The sequence below is a fragment of the Ambystoma mexicanum genome, chromosome 6p (assembly GCF_040938575.1).
Source record: "Ambystoma mexicanum isolate Mex_15411 chromosome 6p, UKY_AmexF1_1, whole genome shotgun sequence".
NCBI classification, from domain to species: Eukaryota; Metazoa; Chordata; class Amphibia; order Caudata; family Ambystomatidae; genus Ambystoma; species Ambystoma mexicanum.
Genome location: NC_090935.1, coordinates 251,359,934 through 251,380,828, shown reverse-complemented (window position 1 = coordinate 251,380,828; position 20,895 = coordinate 251,359,934). Strand labels below are relative to the sequence as shown.

General features: G+C 44.8%; 1 protein-coding gene across 4 annotated transcripts in view; it reads left to right on the top strand.

Moving 5' to 3' along the window:
* MYO5B (myosin VB) overlaps nt 1–20,895 on the top strand; it is a 1,432,615-nt gene that overhangs the window by 1,210,415 nt on the left and 201,305 nt on the right. For all 4 annotated transcript variants that reach the window (XM_069626964.1, XM_069626962.1, XM_069626965.1 and 1 more), the window contains exons 25-27: nt 6,507–6,626; nt 14,249–14,389; nt 18,479–18,544. In XM_069626964.1, the coding sequence (XP_069483065.1) occupies nt 6,507–6,626; nt 14,249–14,389; nt 18,479–18,544 (327 nt within the window). The remainder of the gene's footprint in view (nt 1–6,506; nt 6,627–14,248; nt 14,390–18,478; nt 18,545–20,895) is intronic.

The following is a 20,895-nucleotide window of genomic DNA, read 5'->3' as shown; positions in this document are numbered from 1 at the left end:
AAATGTATTTGACATACAGCAATAGAACTCATTAAAAACAATCTATCACAAGGGTGGATCTGAGAAAAAGAATGTTATGTAGATCACATCCCTAAAGAGTAAGCTCAACCGGTTTCGACGTAGAGTGTATAATGGACAACGTCTTCATCAGGAGATACAAGGCGAGAGGCTGCAAGAGAAGAGCATTACTGCATAAATATGCAGCAGTGTCCCATCTCATAAACTGAACTCAACAATAGATTGTGTACAACCACCATGTGCCACCTGTAACAGACCAATAAAACTAAACATTTGTGCTGGGGAAGTATACCTAAATAAGAACGACCCCAGTGGCAGAGTTTTATTTGAAAAGCCAGAGGCGAGGCAACCGACCCCGAGAGTGTAAAAAATAATAACAGAAATTGGGAGGACCATGTAGGACGGAGGGTCAAGATAAAACAGTCATAGACCACCAAAAAAGCCCTCAAACAGCAGAAAAAATGCCATGACCAAATGAATGACAAGAGAAGAAGCATGCTGTAATGTGATAAGTTAAACAAACCTTGTATAAGTAGCCATTAGCATGCAGGATGGAAAAGAAGGGTCGTATGCTGGGGTCATACCGCCAATGGAACTGTGACTAGTCAAGGGTGGAAAAACAATTGGAACACACATAAACCCAGAGGGATAACTGCATTAGCCAACAGAACCTAATGAAAGCGGCCAATTGTTACCTGTAATTAGCGTAACGCTGCTCTTGGTGGCCCCCTCCAATAATAAATATGATGGGGTAGCCTCCTGGATGATAATGCAGCGGAAAGAGTCGTGTCAGCGGAAGTACGCCTGATGTACTGTCAAGCAAAGAATGATGTTAGCCTAGAACACATTCGTCAAAGTAGGGCTAAGAACACACCAATAAAGCCATGCAAAGTTAAAAAGTGCAGGAGCACTCCTGCCACGAGAGGCAATAAGCCTTGTTGCAAACTAATTAAAGCGTGATGACATGTAGCTGTGTGCCAGCCTGGTGGGTCGCAGTACCACATACGAGCCAGGGCTAACAATCACACTGCTAAAATGCCGTGTGCCTGGAGATGAAACTGATTAAAAAGTAGAAATTAGCTGGCTGCTGGCGCAAATCAAGCAGGAAAGAAACAGACCTAGGTGCATAAACAAGGAGGACCTATGGTTCTGCGAGCTGAGTGGGACAAAAATCTTTGTACAACTCAGCTGCAGCTAGAACTATGTACACGTGCGAACGTAAGGATACGGCTGAGGGCAAAGTGTGTGCACATCGAAAACAGCAGTTGAAATGCACACGTACTTACTTAGAAATCGCATCAGGAGTGGCGTGGGCAGCTGAAGTTAATGGAAACAGCCCAGCTGCAGAACGCAGTGTTCAAGCTGCATAGTCCGTATGTCGGCAGCCCACTAAATACGTCTCTACTCTGGACATGAATCACGTGGGAGGGGACACATCACGTGGCCCCAATGAACACGTAATGACGTGTTGCGTGTGCGTGAGAGTTTCAAGGCAGGCCCGTGTTAAAAAAAAGAGACAAAGTGCCGTTCAATGAGTACGCAAGCGGGATTAGCATGCAGGTACAACCTCCCCGGATAAAGAGAGGCCATGTACTCAGTGCCGCCATGGTGCAGCAAAACAAGGGTGACCTGATTGCAAAGTCAAGTAATTCAAAGGTAAATGGCAAAAAAAACGCCATATCCCACTGTAAACTGATGGTAAGTGCCCTCATTGCAAATGGAGCATACAAAAATAAATTAAAGTGACTTCTTGAGCGTAGAGACGGCAGTACAAGCACAATTCGTCCAAGTACAAGGCTCAAAGATACATAGGAGAGACATAATGCCTAGTGTGGCCCAACAATGGAATAGAATGTGGATCTCCTGGACTGGCATAAACTGCAGCAGATGGACTAAATTCACTCTAGGCATATACTAATGGTAACTGTATGTCTAATGAGGTGGGAGACCTGGACAGTTTTCCACCTGCTATCCTGCTACTTCTGCAATTCTTTATGGTCCATGACACTTGACCAGGCGTTTGTTTTCTGATGTAGGAAGGCGTACCAACATGTGATCTCCAACATGCAGCCTTCTCAAGCGTGTCTGTCTATCATGGAGGCTCTTCTGGTTTCCATGACTAGCCTTTAGGTTTGACTTTCTATCAACAATCGGAGTCTATCCCTGGGGGTACGGACATACCGAGTGTGTGCTGGCAGGTGTCTTCCCAGCCTCCTCAACCTGTTTTGAGTATTTGCAGAACATCCCAAGGTACTATTCCATATACCCCACATCCCAGCTGAAAGGGAGAAAATCGAGTGGACGCTGGGGGTGGTCTTCTTCACTGGGAACAAGACCCAAGGAAACAGCTCACCCCAGTGCCTGGCGTTTGTATTGACCAGTTGTTCCAGGAGACTTTCCTAGTCGGACAGAGTTGCTCCATTTATTTGGGGTCAACATATGGAGGTTTTAAGGGCCTGTACAAGGAGAAAATTAATACATTAAGCCAGGAATATTGCCATAAACATGCCACAATATTTCATTAGGAAGCCCTACCCTAGAGATATAAGAGACCAAATGTTTAATCATCTATTTAGTAGTGCTGGTTTTATGGTAAAATTCCTCTGCATATTGGGTAGCAATAATCCACTTCCACTATGATATAGATATTTCTGGCTCTCCCACGATGTCCATCACCAGCCTCGAGATGGGTACAGCCATAATTGCTAGTGGTTATAGCAGAATTCTTCCACAGTCCCCTGAGAGGTCTTTTGGTACATTTGTGTTGTAGTGTATTGTATTTGGGTATTTATATAGCACTCTTTCCCCATTTGTAACGGCCTCAATGTACATTTCACAAGGACCACAGTATTTATTTGTATATATGCTGGGCCAAAACAAAAATACTGATGATATGATCTTGGGTTTTCGTAACCCCTTGGAGTCTCGCCAACTAAAACATCTCGCCAGATCGAGAACAGCCTTTCTAAATGGGGGTGGTACTAGTAATTAGTAACTGATTTTCCATTTCCCCTTTTATTTTCAACTCTATACAAGAGTCGTTTTCGTTCTATAAAACTGTTAAGGGCTTGATCACTGGGGCATTGTTTACAATGTCCTGGCTGTGATGATCCTTTCCGTTTCTTCTTGGAGGCACCGGGTCGCAAGTCATCCAGGATGAACCGGGGTCTATGAGGCAGGAGACCCAGCCCGCTTCTGTCCCAAGCTGATGTTAACCAGGGCAGGGTCAGGGACCGGTTTCCCCACACCATCGGCTGAGCCGCTTCCCGGAATGAACATTGTGCAAAGGCAGCAGAACCACAGGGGTCCCGCTGGACTGGGAAGTGCTGTTGATGACGATGGTCTGACAGAAGAGCCATACACTGACAGACAAGAAAGGCACTGAAAAGAAAAAGGAACGAGACCCAAGCAGGAGGAAAGGGAGACTGGAAGAAACAAATAGGGACGAAGCAAATAGGGCAGGAAGAAAGAGTTTGCTAGATTATAGGAAGCCGAATTGGGACAAGGTTGGCTGATAAGAGAGTAAGGAGAAAGATCCCAAACACCATGGAGAGGCACAGGTGCAGACCTGACCATGAGAACGATAAGAAGCACTGAATTGAGGGACAGGCAGCCTTAAATAGTACCTGAGTCACCGGCAGCAGTGGTTGCCAGCGAACCGAGACGCTGCAGGCCAGGAAAGCGGTCACGTGACTCGAGCCTTGAAGGCCACGTCGTGACATAGGCACGATGTGACCCAGACCCCAGGAACACTTGCGGGTAACTCTGCCGGTGCCTCTTGTGTTCGAAAGCAAAGAAACAACCCCAGAAGCTGCGGCGCCCGGCATGGGCGGCAGTCGCAGCAGAATGTACCAAAAGCATGGATTGGTTTTATCCTTGCCTCCTACTGTGGAGATCACCTGCTCAAAGACTGACCTAAATGAAAGATCGGAGCCCGGGCGTTAGCAAATTTGGGCATGGGGCAGCATTTTTGGAGTGTGTTCCATGGTGTCGCTTAGCCCTTACCCTGCATCAGAAAAACCCTTGTTTTCTATAACATGGATAACCCACATCCTTTTTCACTCTCTCATTGGTCGGCAATCAGTATTCTTCTGTAGTTGTGTAGGTAGGTGCACCTCACAGATAAACTGGGCTACATGGTCCTCCTCTGCAAATATTTCAGACCCATTGTTGCAGAGCAGGACCATAACTATTCCCTGAATATCTCTGTCCATTACCGATACCCACAAATCAAGACCCAGCTCATCACTGCTATACAGGTCAAATCCAGCAGATTCGGAGATAACGCTAGACCGAAGCATAGCTGGGCCGGTTCGTTCGCACTACTCTCATGGCAGTTACTACATGTTTTGGGTATGTTTCTGCGCTGGCCATCGGGAATCCCCATTCTGACATCATCTGCCACAAAGTCACTGATATAAAGGACACATCTAAAGACATAAAGTTCAACGATGGTTTATCTAAGGAACGTACATAGGGAGAAAGAGAGCTCAACTGTGGATAGAATGGGCAACTAAATCTTAGGTATTAGGTCAAAAGACCCTTTTAAAAAAAAGAAAAAAAAGATTGATTTAGAAAGACCGCTCTGTGACCGCAATGCCTATTAACTCCAGTCGCGCCTCTTTGACACTTTACCACATACTTGTTCCTCCTCCCCTCCTCCTCACACACCACATAGGCTTGGGATGCTCGTGACCCTCCATCTCCTCCATAACATTTTACTCCACCTGCTCCTCAACTCGTCTGCACCACAGTTCTACTCTTCAGCTCTTTCTGAGCTACTACTACCATCCTACTTTGCTCTCTTCTCCCACTAATTTCTTCTCTCCACCCTATTCACTTGAGCTCGCTACTGCACATTCTCCTCAGTTCTTCTCCTCATCTACTCAGTTCTTCCTTTCACCACATCATCCATTCTTCTCTCCACCTCTTTCTTACTTCTTCTCCTCACACCTTCTCCACCAGTTCTTACTCTTCCTCTCGCCTCCCCGCTCAAATCTTTTCTCCACCTTCCCCTTAGCTTCTCTTGCCACATTCTCCTTACTCCTTCTCCAAACTCCAGCCTCCTGCCTTCTCTCAGCATCTCCTGGCACCAACCATCTCCAAACACTCACCTTCTCTAAGCACCAACACATGGCCTTATGACCACCTGGCTTATATGGGCCTCTCTTCCGACACAGTGAGTAGGGCGTATCTTGATTGTGTGCACCTGGATACAATTATTATTCCTGGCAGTTGTTTGGTGGATTGAGAAAAAAGACATGTCTGTTTAAATGAAAACACAGTATGGCGAGCCCACACCAGCATGGTGGATCGAGCCTACAAGAGAGTTGTCCACCATGTTGGATTCCATACACAGTGTGCCCATAGAAAACGGGTGTACCTCTCACCGCGCATTCCTTGCTGCTGCCAATAACCCTCGCCTCATTGAACACTTCTCCTATGATCCTATGGAGATTTGCTTACAAGAATATTTGTACAAGGGGACTTATGATCAACCAGGCATATTTTCCCAGTATATATCCCCCTTAAAGTGACAACCTGTATTTCTGCTATCTCTGTATTGTTGCTTGTGGCATCTCTTCTACCATCCCTATGACGGTGCCCTAGTGTGAGCTGCTGCGCCCCTGAGCGCGACAGGGTTGGGCAAGCCAGGGAATCCTGCCCACATCACCCCAGGGCCCAGGATCATGCAGCTTGTGATGGCGCCCAGCTCCCTAGGCGATCCCAGCATCCACTTGCCAGGGTAGGCAGCAGACCTTGTCACAGCACAAAAAAAGGATATAAAGAAATCAGCCAATAGATAGGCAACAGTGGGCAGCACTATCTGCACCCCAGGCACCTGCCGGCTAAAGCCAAGCAAACTAGGACGATTGAAGGACCGCGGTGCACCTTATACTCTCCTTCCTGAAGGAGCAGGAACATTAATAAACAGGAAAGTACAGTTTGGATGCCTGCCTCAAGGCGGGATATATTCATTGTCACTCTCTCAGGTATAAAGACAGTGACAAGGAAGATGGACAACGTGGTAATTAAATGCCGGCAAACCCCCCAGGGTTTGGTTCGCAGTTTTATAGATGTTGGTCACACCTTAAGGTCTCCGGCCTGCAGCTTTTTTGCAGGGACACCCACATTTCATCACAATGCAGTTGAACATTCATGTGTTCCCACCTTTTGTTTCCTATCATCTGTGTTGTGGACACATTCCATTTTTCTTAGTAATAACCACATTTATAAATGTCATATATTTTAATAGAAACACTATTTTGTAATGTGAGTGAATGTTTTTGGTATCAGGGAAGAGGTTCATTCATGCTTGTTGCTGTAGGGTTGCAAAAAAAAAAAAACACAACAAAGCACAGCTTTGCAACATCACCTCATGGAAGAAGACTGTTTCATATCTTCTAAGCTTTAACAAAGATAAATAACTGTTCATTTATTAGGCTTTGTACATGCTGTATAACTTGTTATTGATGTTTAATTTACAGCAGACTCCAGGCCACAGGAGGAACCCATCCAATCAAAGCAGCTTGGAATCGGACTCCAATTACCCTTCCGTTTCTACCTCTGAGATTGGGGACACCGAGGACGCCATACAGCTAGTGGAGGTAAGACATGAAATGTGTGCAGCATTGGTATCCCCTAAAACACGCCAATACAGGCGTTCTTGCCTGGGTCACACCTCTGCCTCTAATGGACTACCTGCCACCTTCAAATCTGCAACTGTCCTACCCCTTTTTAAGAAACCCTCTGCTGACCCAAATGTATCAATGAACTTTTGCCCAGTTTTTCTTCCCCATTTTTTAAAGATCCTTGAGCGGGTGGTCATCATCCGGATCACTGAGTACATTCAGGATAATGGCCTTGGAGATCCACTTTGATCTGGCTTCCATAGTAAACAGTGCACCGAAACTGCACTAGTGAATGTCTCTAACTGTCTCGCTGATGCTCACCACCCTAAACCCTCGTCAACACTCATCCTCTTGGTCCTCACTGTCACTTTCGATGCTGTCAACTTCTCCTCTCACGTCCTCACTCTCCAGGACCTTGGGTTTTGAAAATCTGTTATCACCTGGATTGCCTCATACATGGGAGATCGCTCCTTTAAAATCTGGGACTCAAAAACCTTAAACTCCGCCCCCCACCTAAGGAACAGTCCATGGACCTCTGCTCTTCACCATCTATAGCTCTGCCCTAGGAAGACTTCTCTCTTCCTTTCACTTTTACCTCTTTGCTGATGATGCTCACATCTTTTTCTCCTTTCTTTCCTTCACCCCAGAAATCTTGTAACGGATTACCAGCCGTCTTTCTGTTGCCTCATTTTGTACTCTTCAAAAACAGAAGTCATCTTTCTCAAAGCTTGCAACGCGTCCATCCCATCCCTTCCCCTCTTCTATTTGCTTCCTGCCTAACCTTCTTGGCCCCTTGCCCAAAGTTTGCAACCTTGTGGTTTTCTTTAATGGTGACCTTCCGTCTGCAATAATTCATCACTGCCACCACCACTCCTGCTCGTATTAACCTCAATTTCTTACTCACCACTCTGTAAAAACTAAAATCTCCAGTATTGTGCATAAAAACTGTACTCTACTCTTTGACCTTACTCCTTACTCCTTCCTCAATCTAGACAAAGCCCTCAAGTTCGCTACCCGACCTCTCTACAACCTACCCAGATCCTCCTTCATTTCTACCCACTGACACCATGCTGGTTTGCTCTCCATGCAAAAGAGCTCCCTTTTCACGTTGCTTATCCTAGTCTACAAAGCTATCAATGGCCTTGCTCTTCAGTACTTCGCTGACTGTATCACTGTCTACTCAACATCTTGTTCCTTCTGCTCCTCTTCTGCACTCATCCTCACCGTCCCAGGCACCCACTGTGCCTCCTCTAACTTCCACTATTTTATTCTACTCATCCATATCCACTGGAATCCACTGCACATCACAATTAAAGCCAGCCGGACTGTGGATTTCTTCAAAGCTCGGATTGAACATCACTTCCTTTCCACTGTCCTCTTCCTCCATTTTCCCTACCTCACCCCACCTCACCCCACAACATCCTACGGGGCCATGTTAAGACCAGCCCTTGGCCAGCCTATTTGCCTCTTCACCTATGAGCCTTTGCTTTTCTCCCTGTTGCACCACCTGTGAATAGCACAAGCTTACTAATTACTGTGCTGTCTCTCCACTCCGTGCTACTCCCCTATAACACATTGACTCCTGTTCCTCCTGCTGCTCCTCCTACTCACCTCTGCCTACACGTTTTCCCATCATGCTAAAGCGTCACCCTTTCCTATCCCTATTATTAAACTCACAACCCGAAACCCCCACTACTCCATCTCTCTTCCACCTCCTTCCAACAAACAAAGCCAACGAGAGAACCATACCTCCACTAACACCTATCCATCACGCCTCTCTTCCTCTGAGACTCAACTTCTCTACTCTTCCTTACCTCATCAACTGAACATTGCACTCTGGAATGCCAGTCTGTATGCGCAAAACCTTATCACTGACAACTTTCATGCCAGCTCTCCTCCCCTAGAACCTCTTGCTATCAATGAAACCTGGATTTCTACCTCTTACACTGCCAGTCTGGCGGCCCTACACGACTCCAAACTATCCTTTGTTCACTCTCCTTGACTGAATGGCAGAGGTGGCAGTGTCAGACACCTACTCTCTTCCCACCTCAGTGCCTCCAAATCTCCAATGCCACGTCCTCTCCAACTTCATTTGAATTTCACCAGTTCTACTATCGCTCTGGCTCACTTGGTTCACATCATCTCCGTCTATTGCCCTCCTGGCCCCACTGGACCATTCTTTGATGATCTTGGGAAACCCCTTGATTCACTTTCCACTAAACATCACCTCATTCTCTTAGGTGACTTCAACCTTCCCTACCCAACCACTTCTCAGAAATCTGAACTTCAGTCTTTTCTTAGTGACCACGCTCTCCACTCCATCCATAACCTATCTACCCACATAGGGGGCAACGATTTGGATCTCTCCACCTCTCTCTCAGCCACTAATAATACTGTGAAACCATCCATATCTGATCACTGAATTGTTTCTACAACCACCTCCTTGCCACCCTCTGCCCTTTCCTCACCACTTGCTTCACCTATTACTAAAAGGGAATATAATCCTTCTGCCATTTCTCCCTTTCTCTCTGGCCTACAGTTCTTACTCTCCTCCTTCACACCAGATTCCTCTTGCACCAACACTCCCATCTCCAGCTTCCAATCCCTACTATATGACTCATTCTACTCTCACTTCCCACTGCTTACTCTCACCCCTGAGTCTCAGCTTCCTCAGCCATGGGTCACCCCATTCATACGCTCTCTCTGAACAGACATGCTTCGACTGCTTTGCAGATGTAGGCATACTCACTCGCATGAGGACCTGCAACTCTACCTGTGTGTCCTGAATGCTCTCAAGTCCACTCTTGATAGAGCGAAAAGGGAATTCTACCTAACCCTCATTGACTCGCCCTCCAACTATCCTCACCAGCTAGAAGGCATCCTAAACTCACTCCTCACTCCCCCTAAGTCTATGACTATCACCTCCACCCTTAGAGCTAATGATCTAGCTAAATACTTTTCTGCAAACATTTCCAAGATAATAGACTCTCCTGACCTTCTCCACACTCCCTCCTCCTATATTTTACAGTCCATCTACTCTACCATCATCCTCTGCCTCTAGCTCCCACTTGAGTCACACTAATACTGACGAAGTGCTATCTCTACTGATGAAGGCTGACCCCTCTTCTGCCCCATCAGACCCTCTTGCTTCTCAGCTAGTCAAGCCTATTGCCCTTTTAGTGGCCTCTCATCTCGCTGAACTCTTTAACCTGGCCTTCGACTCTGCTTGCGCTCCCTCTGTTTTCAAAACAGCCACGGCCACCCCTCTCCTACAAAAGCTAGGGGCTGGCCCTAATCTACCTACTAACTTTCGCCCTGTGTCTCTCCTCTGCACTACTCTAAAGTGCTCGAAAGGGTTGTGTTCTGTAACGTAACTCCACAGAAACTGCTCTCATGAACGTGTTCAACTTCATTGCCTCCAACCTATCCACTATCCTAATTCTCCTTGACCCGTCTACTGCCTTTCACACTATCAATCACTCTGATTGCCTTAATACTCTTTTTCCACTTGTGATTCATGATCAAGCCCTTGCCTGGATTGAATACAATCTTGCGCCTCACCACTTCTCTGTTTCCTGGAGCAATACCACCTCTCAACTCACTCCTCTAACTGTTGGTGTTCCACAAGACTCTGTCTTGCATCTTCTCCTTTAGGTTCTCATACCAAACCTTTGAGGACGACACCCAAATCTTCATCTCTTTTCCTGAACTCTCCTCTGATCTCTCTATCAAAATGTTCAACTGTCTCTCTACCATTAAATATTGGATGGCTTTTCACTCTCTGATGTTAAACTCCACCAAAACAGAGGTGCTCTTCTTCCCTGCCAAAAGCTATCTCATATCTCTGCCTATCCAGTTCTCACCATACACTCTCCCCCACTCTCCTTCAGCTACAAACCTCGGCATCATCTATAAACCTTCTCACATCTTCTCTACTTTCATCTTCAAAACTGGAACAGCAGCTCACCTCAACACCCATATACATTATGAATCGCAGGCACCTCCTTCCTTTCAATGCCGCCAAGCATCTCTTAACCACTCTTGTCTTCTCTAAACTGGACTACTGTGCCAGTATCCTCTTTGGTCTCCCCAACTTTGCTTTCTGTCCTCTTGACAAGATCATTAACTTCGCTACCACACCAACTTCCTCGTACAGTCACCAGGCTGTATGCAAAACAGGGCCAGATTGAATTTTCTTCTCCTGGTTCACACATCTACCCATGGTAAGGCACCACTGCATCTATCCTCTTCTATCCAACTCTACAAGCATTCTCGTAATCTCCGCTCTGCCTCCTCGACTACCCTTGTGGCTCCTCGCCATCCCTGTGATTCCTCTCACTTCTACTGTTTCTCTCGTCTTTCTTCACTTGCATAGAAAACTTCCACCGGACATCCGAGAAACAGCCCACGTGGATTTGTTCAAAACCAAACTAAAGGCCTACCTCCTCACCTCTGAGTTACCCTCTCAACCTACCTCTTATCTGCCTGCTAGCTAATATGTTTCCTTCGCCTCCAACCTGCCTCTGTCCCTTACTTCACCCATCATGGTCACATCCCAAACACAGCTGGCCGTACCACCTACCTAAACTTAAAAATGTCCAATGTTTGTTGTCATTAATCTATGTATAACCACTTATGTATGAGCCCAGTGAGTGTTCCATTTACTCCCCTCCACAACCTGGTCTGAATGTCCCTCAAACTCACACCATTGTAAGAAGCTCATCGCTTCCCATTAAATCGATGTATCTATTGTCCGTTCTTTTGTGAATAAAAGAGCATTGTTCCTCATGTATACAAATAAATAAAGAATAATTTAACAATGTAATTTCGTATATTTGGACAGCACTTCTCTTTAGTTTGAAACACTTGCCCCTCCCTATGCCCCACCTACAGGATAATATTGCCTTTGTAAGTCACCTGTTTCTTATCTATTTTTTTTGTACCTGGACTTTGTCCCTCTTATCTCACATCCTCAAATAGTGGTTCACCTCTTGTTCTCACCTCTGTGCTATTGTACAGGCACCCTTCTGGTTACTATCACACTAAGAGGAAGGTCCAGCATGTCCATTTAGAACAGTAAAGGTAGATGTGTTTGATCTATGTGATCACTGCGAAAACAATAATTGAATACGAAAATGTCAACATTTCGTTTTCCTTTCACAACACGTATATGCACGGGAGACAATACATATTACCTTAACCCACCCCCCACATATACCTGTGGTGAAATGCAGAGGAAAAGATCCAGCATTTTCGCATTTTCAAAATGTTTGTAGGCACAACGATTGAATGGTACGGATGTTTGCATGCCAAGTTAGCACAGTAAGTGTAGACTCCAATTTGCCCAGTTTGCAAAGCGCAGATGGATTCCGTAGGTCCAGTTATCAAGTAAGGTTGGATGTCAATATGACTTTTTAATAGGGCTCAGATAGATTCCCATGCTCTAAATTAGCAGTAAGTAAGATTAAGGCTGGCATGTTTCGATTTAGAAGGGTAGTCGTTTTCAACCCGCAGTCTTCCACAAAGTCGGCAATCATTTTTGAGAAAACTGCAGATATGTACTGACATAACATCTGAATACATATCACACATCCATTGAATTCATAGCTTTACATTTCAACCCTAGAATTATTATTTAACTTGTGCATAGTTATTTTGTACTAAAAGCTTGCTTAGGTTCTTGGATTTTTAAACCATACATTTTATTGCAGACAATAGACATTTAACGAAAGGAGAGGTTATACATTTAAGGCAAACAACCATTGTCCTAGGCTTGAACGTCCCACCCTTTTCTAAAATTCTACAACGTTCTCAGTTATGGGGAAAGGAAGCATTATCCCCAAAACCAAGGAGCATGACAGCCCTGGACCACAACCAAGTGGCAGTGATTCCAGTCATTCTATGCTCACATCAAAGACATGAGGTAGTCTGAATGAGTATGTATGTTTAATGGTTAAAAACACTTTAATGTTAGGGTGAGTGTTGAGAAAATCGAAATGAGCACCAATCTCAGTTTGCATTATATACCTAGTGGTTGAAGCATGCAACCCATTTAACATAGGTCTATTTGTCAACTATAAATATCTGTGATAATTCTTATGTTACTGAAAAGAAGCCAGGAACTCTCATTGGTGCTATTTGCAACCTACATTTTCTCATAGGGGCATGTTAAAGTCTACAATAGGAGTGTGCCTGACTGTTTATCTTGTAATGAACATTCTACCAGAAAAAATGTAGATGGTTATTTCTAGGTTTTCATGATGTCCTTTGCTTAATATGACAAGTCTAATGATTAGTAATGATCATTGTACAATTTTAAAAAAGAGGCTGTTTTACAATATTAGCTCAATCAAATAGTTCCTTTTTCAATAGCTTCTTTTGCTGAGAATTAACACCACTTCTCTCTTAAAATCTCCTCCCTTCTTGGAAAGGGGCACACTCAGATTAAAATCATGATCTGTTTTTTCTGTGAGAACCAAGGCAAGCTTTAATTTTCCCTGCTGGTCACTAAATGGGTGGTGCTGCTAAACCCGTGCATTTGTTATAGTATGGTCAAGCACTAATAATTAACAAAAACCATACAATTGATCAATAATAATGCCTAATTAAGAGAAACCTTAAAGAGTAGTAGACTCTAAGCCTGATCCTCTAATCTATTAAAAGCTCTATCCGAAACCCTGCATACACACTCCGCAGACCATATCTCTTGTTTCCTCTGATTCAATCTCAAATTTGTAATATCTACATATTTTAAGATGAAGCACGCTTACAATTTGCAAAATATTTTAGCTAAAGTGCTCCCATATGTGTGGAGAGATGTACTATGCTCCCAGTAGGAATCGTATTTGTTGCATGTCATATCTGCCATGATTCCAGTAGGCTTAATGAGGCTAACCTGTGAGCTGTTAGGTTAAGAGAACATCTCTGGCAAACGTCATTTAATTGATAGCTCCGTAGCATGACATTGACTTCTTTTCTTCACCTCTTCCCCCCTCACCTACCCGTTGGCTGTCAGAATTTGTGTTTCGCTACCTACAGGTTGTAAGCGCGTTATTACAAACAGCCAAACCAAATCTTTTTGCTCTGTTTCAGATTAACTAAAGTCATAAAACTGCCTTCTTTAACTGATGTGTATGTAGTTATTATCACATACAATAGTCAATTATCTTGTCATGTTTGTGTTTGTTTGTAACTTCATGGCCATAATGGTCAATGATGATAATTATCATAGGACTATAGCTGGGATGATGACTATAGCTCCTCAAAAGCTAGGCCATCACGTCGCCCTCATGCCACCTGACTCGCTAGACACCGCCCACCCCTCTTCTCCCCGCCACCAGGGACAGCTGTACCCCTTCTCTGTGCTCCTCTGTACCCTACCCGCCACTGTATATCTGTTCTGTTGTATACCTCTGTAAAGCGCTCTGTTGCTTCTTGCAGCTAGGTCCATGCTCAATAATAATAATAATAATAATAATAATACAAATAATAATGCTGCTGCTGATGATGATGATAAAGGTAGGAACCAGTATTTGCTGCGAGGTACCCGCAGATGGGTTTGCCTGGTGGAACCAATCTTTGCTTGTGTGTATCCGCAGGAGGCTGGTCTAGAGACAGCGGCTATGGACATGACTCTCTTCCTGAAGCTGCAGAAGAGGGTGCGAGAGCTGGAGCTGGAACGCAAGAAGCTGCAAGCACAGCTGGACAAGAAAGAAGAGCAGGACAACAAGAAATCCCAGGTCAGGCTCCATCCTCCGCTCATTTAATAAAAAGCGTTCGACTAAAGGAAACGTAGCACCCGCTCTGGGGTTGCTTTTGACACTTTGATATGATATGATATTTTATTTGTATCGCGCTTGTACACAAGCGTTTCAGAGCGCGACCAGGCAAAGGGAGAGCAACAGGGGAGAAACAAAAACAGCGATCTTACTAGGGCCAGTGACATTGAGAACGCGCAAGTGCATGGGGAAGGTAAAAGGGGGAAAGTGCATGGAAGGGGGGAGAAGTGGAAAGTGCGGAACAGAGGAGAGAACAGAATAAATAATAATAGGTAAAATAAATAAATAAAGCCGCTAAACAGTGGTAGTGCAGCCGGCAAATGGCAAAGTGCTATGTTAGTCCGGGTGTATCTGATAAGTGCAGAAGAAGAGTGGGTGGGGGACTGTAATGGTACAGATACAGGCCCCAGTGCAAGGGGTGGCCCAGAGGCAGTGCAGGAGGGTTGCAGGGTGAGCAGGAACCTGGGCCCGAAGGACAGAGGGTGGGCAGGTGCACGATGCCGAGAGAGAAAGCAGATCAGCAGGAGAGAAGAGGGGCAAAGGCAGATGGCTTGTAGCTGCATCATTAATTGGCTGGTCAATCCATGTCCTGTTATCAAATAATCATTGTATTTTGTATTTATTTTATAATGAATACATACTCATGCCAAAGTGCTTACATAAGGACAGAATGGTACATTTTATTTCACATTTACAAACTCTGTAGAAAAGAGGGGCCTTTAAGAACATGGCCATATTGCAGTCTAGATTTTCATCCGTGCAGAGAGTGCGCTAAAGTTGGCCGAGTGTTGGGCGCATAAAAAGATGACTTGCTTAGTGTTCACTGACCGCTCTGTTGATGATTCATGTGTTTTTGGTATCAGACAGTAATGCAAGGTGGAAGAGCACCACAGCTTTGACCCTCTGGTCATCTCCCACCTCATCACACCACCATCACGCAGGATACCGTGCCGCACAAAACTGCCACCTCTTTAAGGTTCTACTACTCGTCCTGATGTAATTCCACGGCCTTGCCTCCCACAACCTTGCTGACCTCATCGCTCTATACTTTCCATCACTGACTTTCCAATTCGTTATATCCCAACAAAATAGCTGTTCACTGACCTCCCCCCAGCCCCCAGCCGGTGCCTTCTCTCTCTTTCACTTCTTCACATTACAATCACCACCGGCCGTGGAATGCACGACCACCTGCCATAAAACGCATTTCATCAGTGGAACTGTTCAAAACCAGGCTTCAGCTCTACATGTTAAGAGGTGAAAGGACACACCCCTCCGCCCCCACTCTTGATCCCCCTTCAACACTAGATCAACATTGATATTATTGGTGGTGATTACCATCAATTGCATATATAATAATTCTGTGAGGAGGGGAGTAATGGTGGTAAGACGTTACTAATAGCTGTAATGTTATCAGTGATTTTAATTGATTGGAAACTTCTCAGTAAATCTTCAAAGTCATTTTTCAAGCCTGGTAGTATTTAGCCCTTCTGAAATTGTGGCCATTCTACCACCGGTGGTATTTACCAAAAATCATCACCACTGCTGCTCTGAGGCCACTCATGCTTCACATTGGTTGAAGGCTACCCATGGCGTTCTTCAAGAGTGGACTCCATGGGATTAGTGTTTCCAGGCATTAGTACCGTGCAGCGAAAACCCACGGGATACACTTAATGTGGATTGGCTCGTTTCCAAGCCATACCACAGTGTAACCCCTGGACGCACTAGCGTGCATCGCGCGCCGGGTACACGCTCTTTGATTTTTTTTTCAGGCGACCATGGAAAGGGAGAAAGGACCACACATAGTCCCTTCTCCCTTTTCCAAGGTGGCCATTTTTTATGTTTATTTTCCTCCCATTCATTAGTACGGAGCAAGATGGCCCAAAATGACACCCTGTTGCTCTGTACTAATGAAGCAGTATGCACGTTGTAGTGTTCCTAGAACTAACGCATACTGCAGCGACCCCTTTTCAAACGGCAAAAGAAATGCTGCTTGAAAAGGTTTCGTCAGTGCGTTAGTATTCCGGGAGTGCAAACTCCAGAAAACTAGTATCCCGAGCCTGCAGTCCCCGGAATACTAATGGCAATAACCGTCTCGCTGGCTGCCATTACCGCTAACTTCAGTCCCCGGGGCATTACCTTAGGCGGTAATGGGCTGCTGACTCAGCAGTTATTGCCATAGTAAAGTCTTGCGGCAGAGGATGGACGAAAACATTCTTCCACTACGAACAACTGTTAAGTAGACGGCGTTCAAACAAAAGGTTAAATCCTGCTTCTATACAATTTACCACCTAATCAATACCTGTTGCTTTTGCTCATTTTCCACTCTCCTTTCAAAGACGAGCAGTTGGAAACCTGTGGGTTTTGGTGCCCTCAGCTTTCAATAGCTAATTCTTGAATCATGGTTTTCTTAACAAACAACAATATTGCAACTTTACAACTTTTATGTTTTTTAGTCGAAAACTAGATACCCAAAATGTAGGGGTATTACCAAGTTTGATACTGATCTTTGATGTTTGAAAAGAGAAAGGCAGACCTTAACAATGTCTTGGAAGGATGAAGTCTTGCAAATTTCGTAGCATAAGTCATTGAACGTATGTTCTGAGACATCACTTTTACATGCATGATATTAAGAGTTACCTCGAGATCGACTAAACACAGGGTTCGGTCCATCTGCCCGTTAGACACGCAGGCATGGATAATAACCAATTATCTATTAGCTGCAGGGGCCTGCAACCTATGGCTCTCCAGATTTTTTTAACTACAATATCCATGATACCTTGCTATTGACTATGCTGGTTCGAGGTGATGGGAGTTGTAGTCCAAAACATCTGGCGATCCAAAGGTTGCAGACCCAATAATGTCAATACAGGCCTTGGATCTGTCTTCTTGCTTCCGGTCTTGGGTGTAGGCCAAATGTTCAGTAAATAAATATACCATACCTGTGGGATTCAATTTCACAGAGCCTGATATTTAAAAGCTCAAGTCGAACTTGTGCTTCTATTATCCTTGAAATACAATTAAACTAGCAAATACGATAACTTAGATTAGTGGCCCTATTGGCCTATTACTATTGCAATATCATAAGTGGGGCTGTTGGGTAACACTTTAAAAATACTTAAATGAGTCCAGGACTGTATTGTCTAACTTGTTCAAGGCCTGAACACACTAATCCCATGCAGTCCACTCTTGAAGAACGCCATGGGTACCCTTCAACCAATGTGAAACAAGAGTGACCTCAGACCAGCAGTGGTGATAATGCTTGCACCACTGCAAGTGGTAAATACTGGTGATAATGCTTGCACCACTCACTGTAAGTGGTAAATACCGCCGATGGTAGATTGGCCACAACTTCAGAAATGCTAAACAGTACCAGGCTAGAAAAATGACTGACTTCTTACCACCATTACTCCCCTCCTCACAGAATTATGATATATGCAATTGAGGGTAATCACCACCAATAATATCAATGTTGATCTAGTGTTGAAGGGGGATCAAGAGTGGGGGCGGAGGGGCGTGTCCTTTCACCTGTGAACATGTGGAGCTTCAGTCTGGTTTTGAACAGTTCTGCTGATCAAATTTGTTTGATGGCAGGTGGTCGTGCATTCCAGTGGATGGTAGGCATTGTAATGTGAAGAAGTGAAAGAGAGAGAATGCACTGGAGGGGAGTGGGGGGGGGCAGTGAACAGCTATTTTGTTGGGATACAACGAATGAAGAGTGAGTTATGGAGAGTATAGAGTGATGAGGTCAGCAAGGGTGTGTGAGGCAATGCCGTGGAATGACACCAGGACGACTGTGTATTCTATCTCATCTAACATAAGCCACGTAGAGTGAAAATGTGTTTTGTATTTTCTTTGTCCATGTTATCTCCTTCATCAGCTTGGCTTCATGGAGGTTCAAGCACATCTCTCTATATCTATGGTTTGTATATCCCTTCTGCAAACAGCCCTCAATCTTCTTCTGAAGTTACATTATTGCCATGAGTAATTGTTCACGTGAAATTCTGCTTTCAAACACCCTCAGCTGTGCTCTTTTTTTTGTTGTCTGTTCAGGTGATCGAAACGACAAATGACAATAACCCCGACCGTGATTCAGACCTCGCTTACAATAATCTGAAGGTAAGGAGTTCTTATATCAGACTGAATAACTCAATGAACTTGTAACAAGTTACACAATTGTATCTTTCCCTCCAAATTAAGTCATATAAAATGTTTCAAGAAGTGTCAGGAGCCTGTTTAAGCTTTGAAATGGGTTTTGACGTAATACAGTAAAGATTCTAATTTAAGTAAAACATAACATTTTCAGAAAGATCCAGTGATAAAGAAAATGACTCCAAATAAGCATTAAAAGCAATCGCATTCACCCAAAGGACTGGAAAAATGAGCCACACTAAAATATGCTCAGTAGCAGAGAAATTGCCCACAAATTCTGCAAGTGAAGAGCTGCGCATTGACCCCCCCCCCCATAATCTGTAATATTGGATTACGGACTATGACGCGGCCCATAGGAGCTGTGATGTTGCACGAACTTGAAAATTATCCTACTTCTATGAACTTGAAACATATCTGAGAACTAGGGGTGTTGCCAGGTCTGGAAAAGACCCGGGGCTAGGCTGATGTCGGAACTGTCAGGACTGGGGGGCTAGCTAGCCTTTTGGTTGTAGCTCCTGAGATTCTATCCGGGGCTACAGCCAAAAGACCAGGGGCTATAGCCCCCTTAGCCCCCCCCCTAGCAACGCCTCTGCTGAGAACCATCATATTGGCTTCATGAGGAATAGAACTGGCATAGTAAACTGTGACATTGCCCTCATGACAACGCAGTTCAACAAACGCATTGTATGGTGCACATAAGCCTATGAAATTGCGCCCATGAGCTGTGAAATTATCCCCATTACCCAAAAAATGGATTCTATATTCTATTAAATTGCCTCAGGAGCTGTGAAATTGTTCCCATGATTTAGCTTAATATCCCCCACGACCAGTCCACCACCTGAGATGTGAAATCTCATATTTTCTTTGAAATTGACCACATCACCAATGAAATTACATACATGTTCAATATAATTAGCAGTACGACTGGTTAAATCGTCCCAAAAAGCTGTGAAATTGACCAATTGGCTGTGGTAGTGCCCATGAGCTATGGTTTACTTCGAAATCGAGCAATGAGCTTTGATAATGCCCTTGAGCCATGACTTAAACGGACATTGCATACATGATAACAGTTATCCATACATGCCTGGATATTGTGTCCCAAAAAGAATTTAATTCACATTATCACCCGTTATGTTTGAAAAAGCCCCACTGTGTTGTGATAATTGTATCAAACCAAAAAATCTTGTGTACAATCAGAAACAAGAAAGGCGGCCTCAATACATGTTTGCCGGCCTGGAAGCAACGGTGCCGGTAAGCTTACCGGCACCGTTGTTTCCAGACCGGCAAACTACGGGTCTGCTTACCGGAGCCGCTGTGCCCGACAGGTCTGACCCAGCAGCCATGGTAGGCAGACCGTCACGGAAGCAGCGGCACCGTTAACAACAGTGCCGGTGCTTCCATGGTCCCCATTCCCATAGAGTCCTATAGGACTCTATGGGAATGGGGACTTACAATTTTCCGGCGCCAGACTTTCTGGGCCACTGGGGTTGTAATCCCCCAGTGTTATCGGGAAGCGAGGTGCCAGAAATCATTATGGGTCTGGCGGCAACCCACCGGTATCACTGGCCCGGTTACCGCCGGACCTGTAATGAGGCCCAGGGTACTGTGTGCAAGGAACCATTTCAAATCTGCTCTTACATCAGCCCAGTACTCAAACCTCTCCATCATTCTAAAGTGTCATTTGATAGACAACAAAGCTCAGTTTCCATGTCCAGTCTACTCTTCCTTTCATTTTTCCTGCTACTCTATTTCCTACCACCTACATTATTGTAGCACGTAGATTGGATCAAGATCGTGTGATGACCATGTGCCCTTTACCAAAGCATTTTATTTCCAAAAAACATTGACCTGCAGTGACCTGGAGAAGTTAGTTGTGGAGGTGAAGCAAGGATAAAGAAGGAATCATGCAAGCAAAAGATCTACCTGCTATCCCTTTATTACTGGAAGAAGCATTCACTCCAGACACCGTCCAGAAGTCAGGCATTTCTAAGAGGAAGGCCATAACTAAACAGGAACAGATGTTCAGGTGCCCTGAGTTGAGCCAGACACCTTCTAAATGGCTCTCTCTGGCCCACAACCTGTCAAGTCTCATGCACCCAGTCAGAGTCCTCACATCTTGAAATCTCTGCCTCACCAATGGTGTCCACATAAAATAAACATTAGAAATGGCTTTATTGGCGTGGATCATCCACCTGCACTGGGCTCTACAACACCTAAACTGGCCAAATCGCAATCAGGTGACCTATTGTACCCACTGCCATGACACGAGGTACATCCCATTACTGATTGCCTTTGATAGTCATAATCAGCAATAGCCA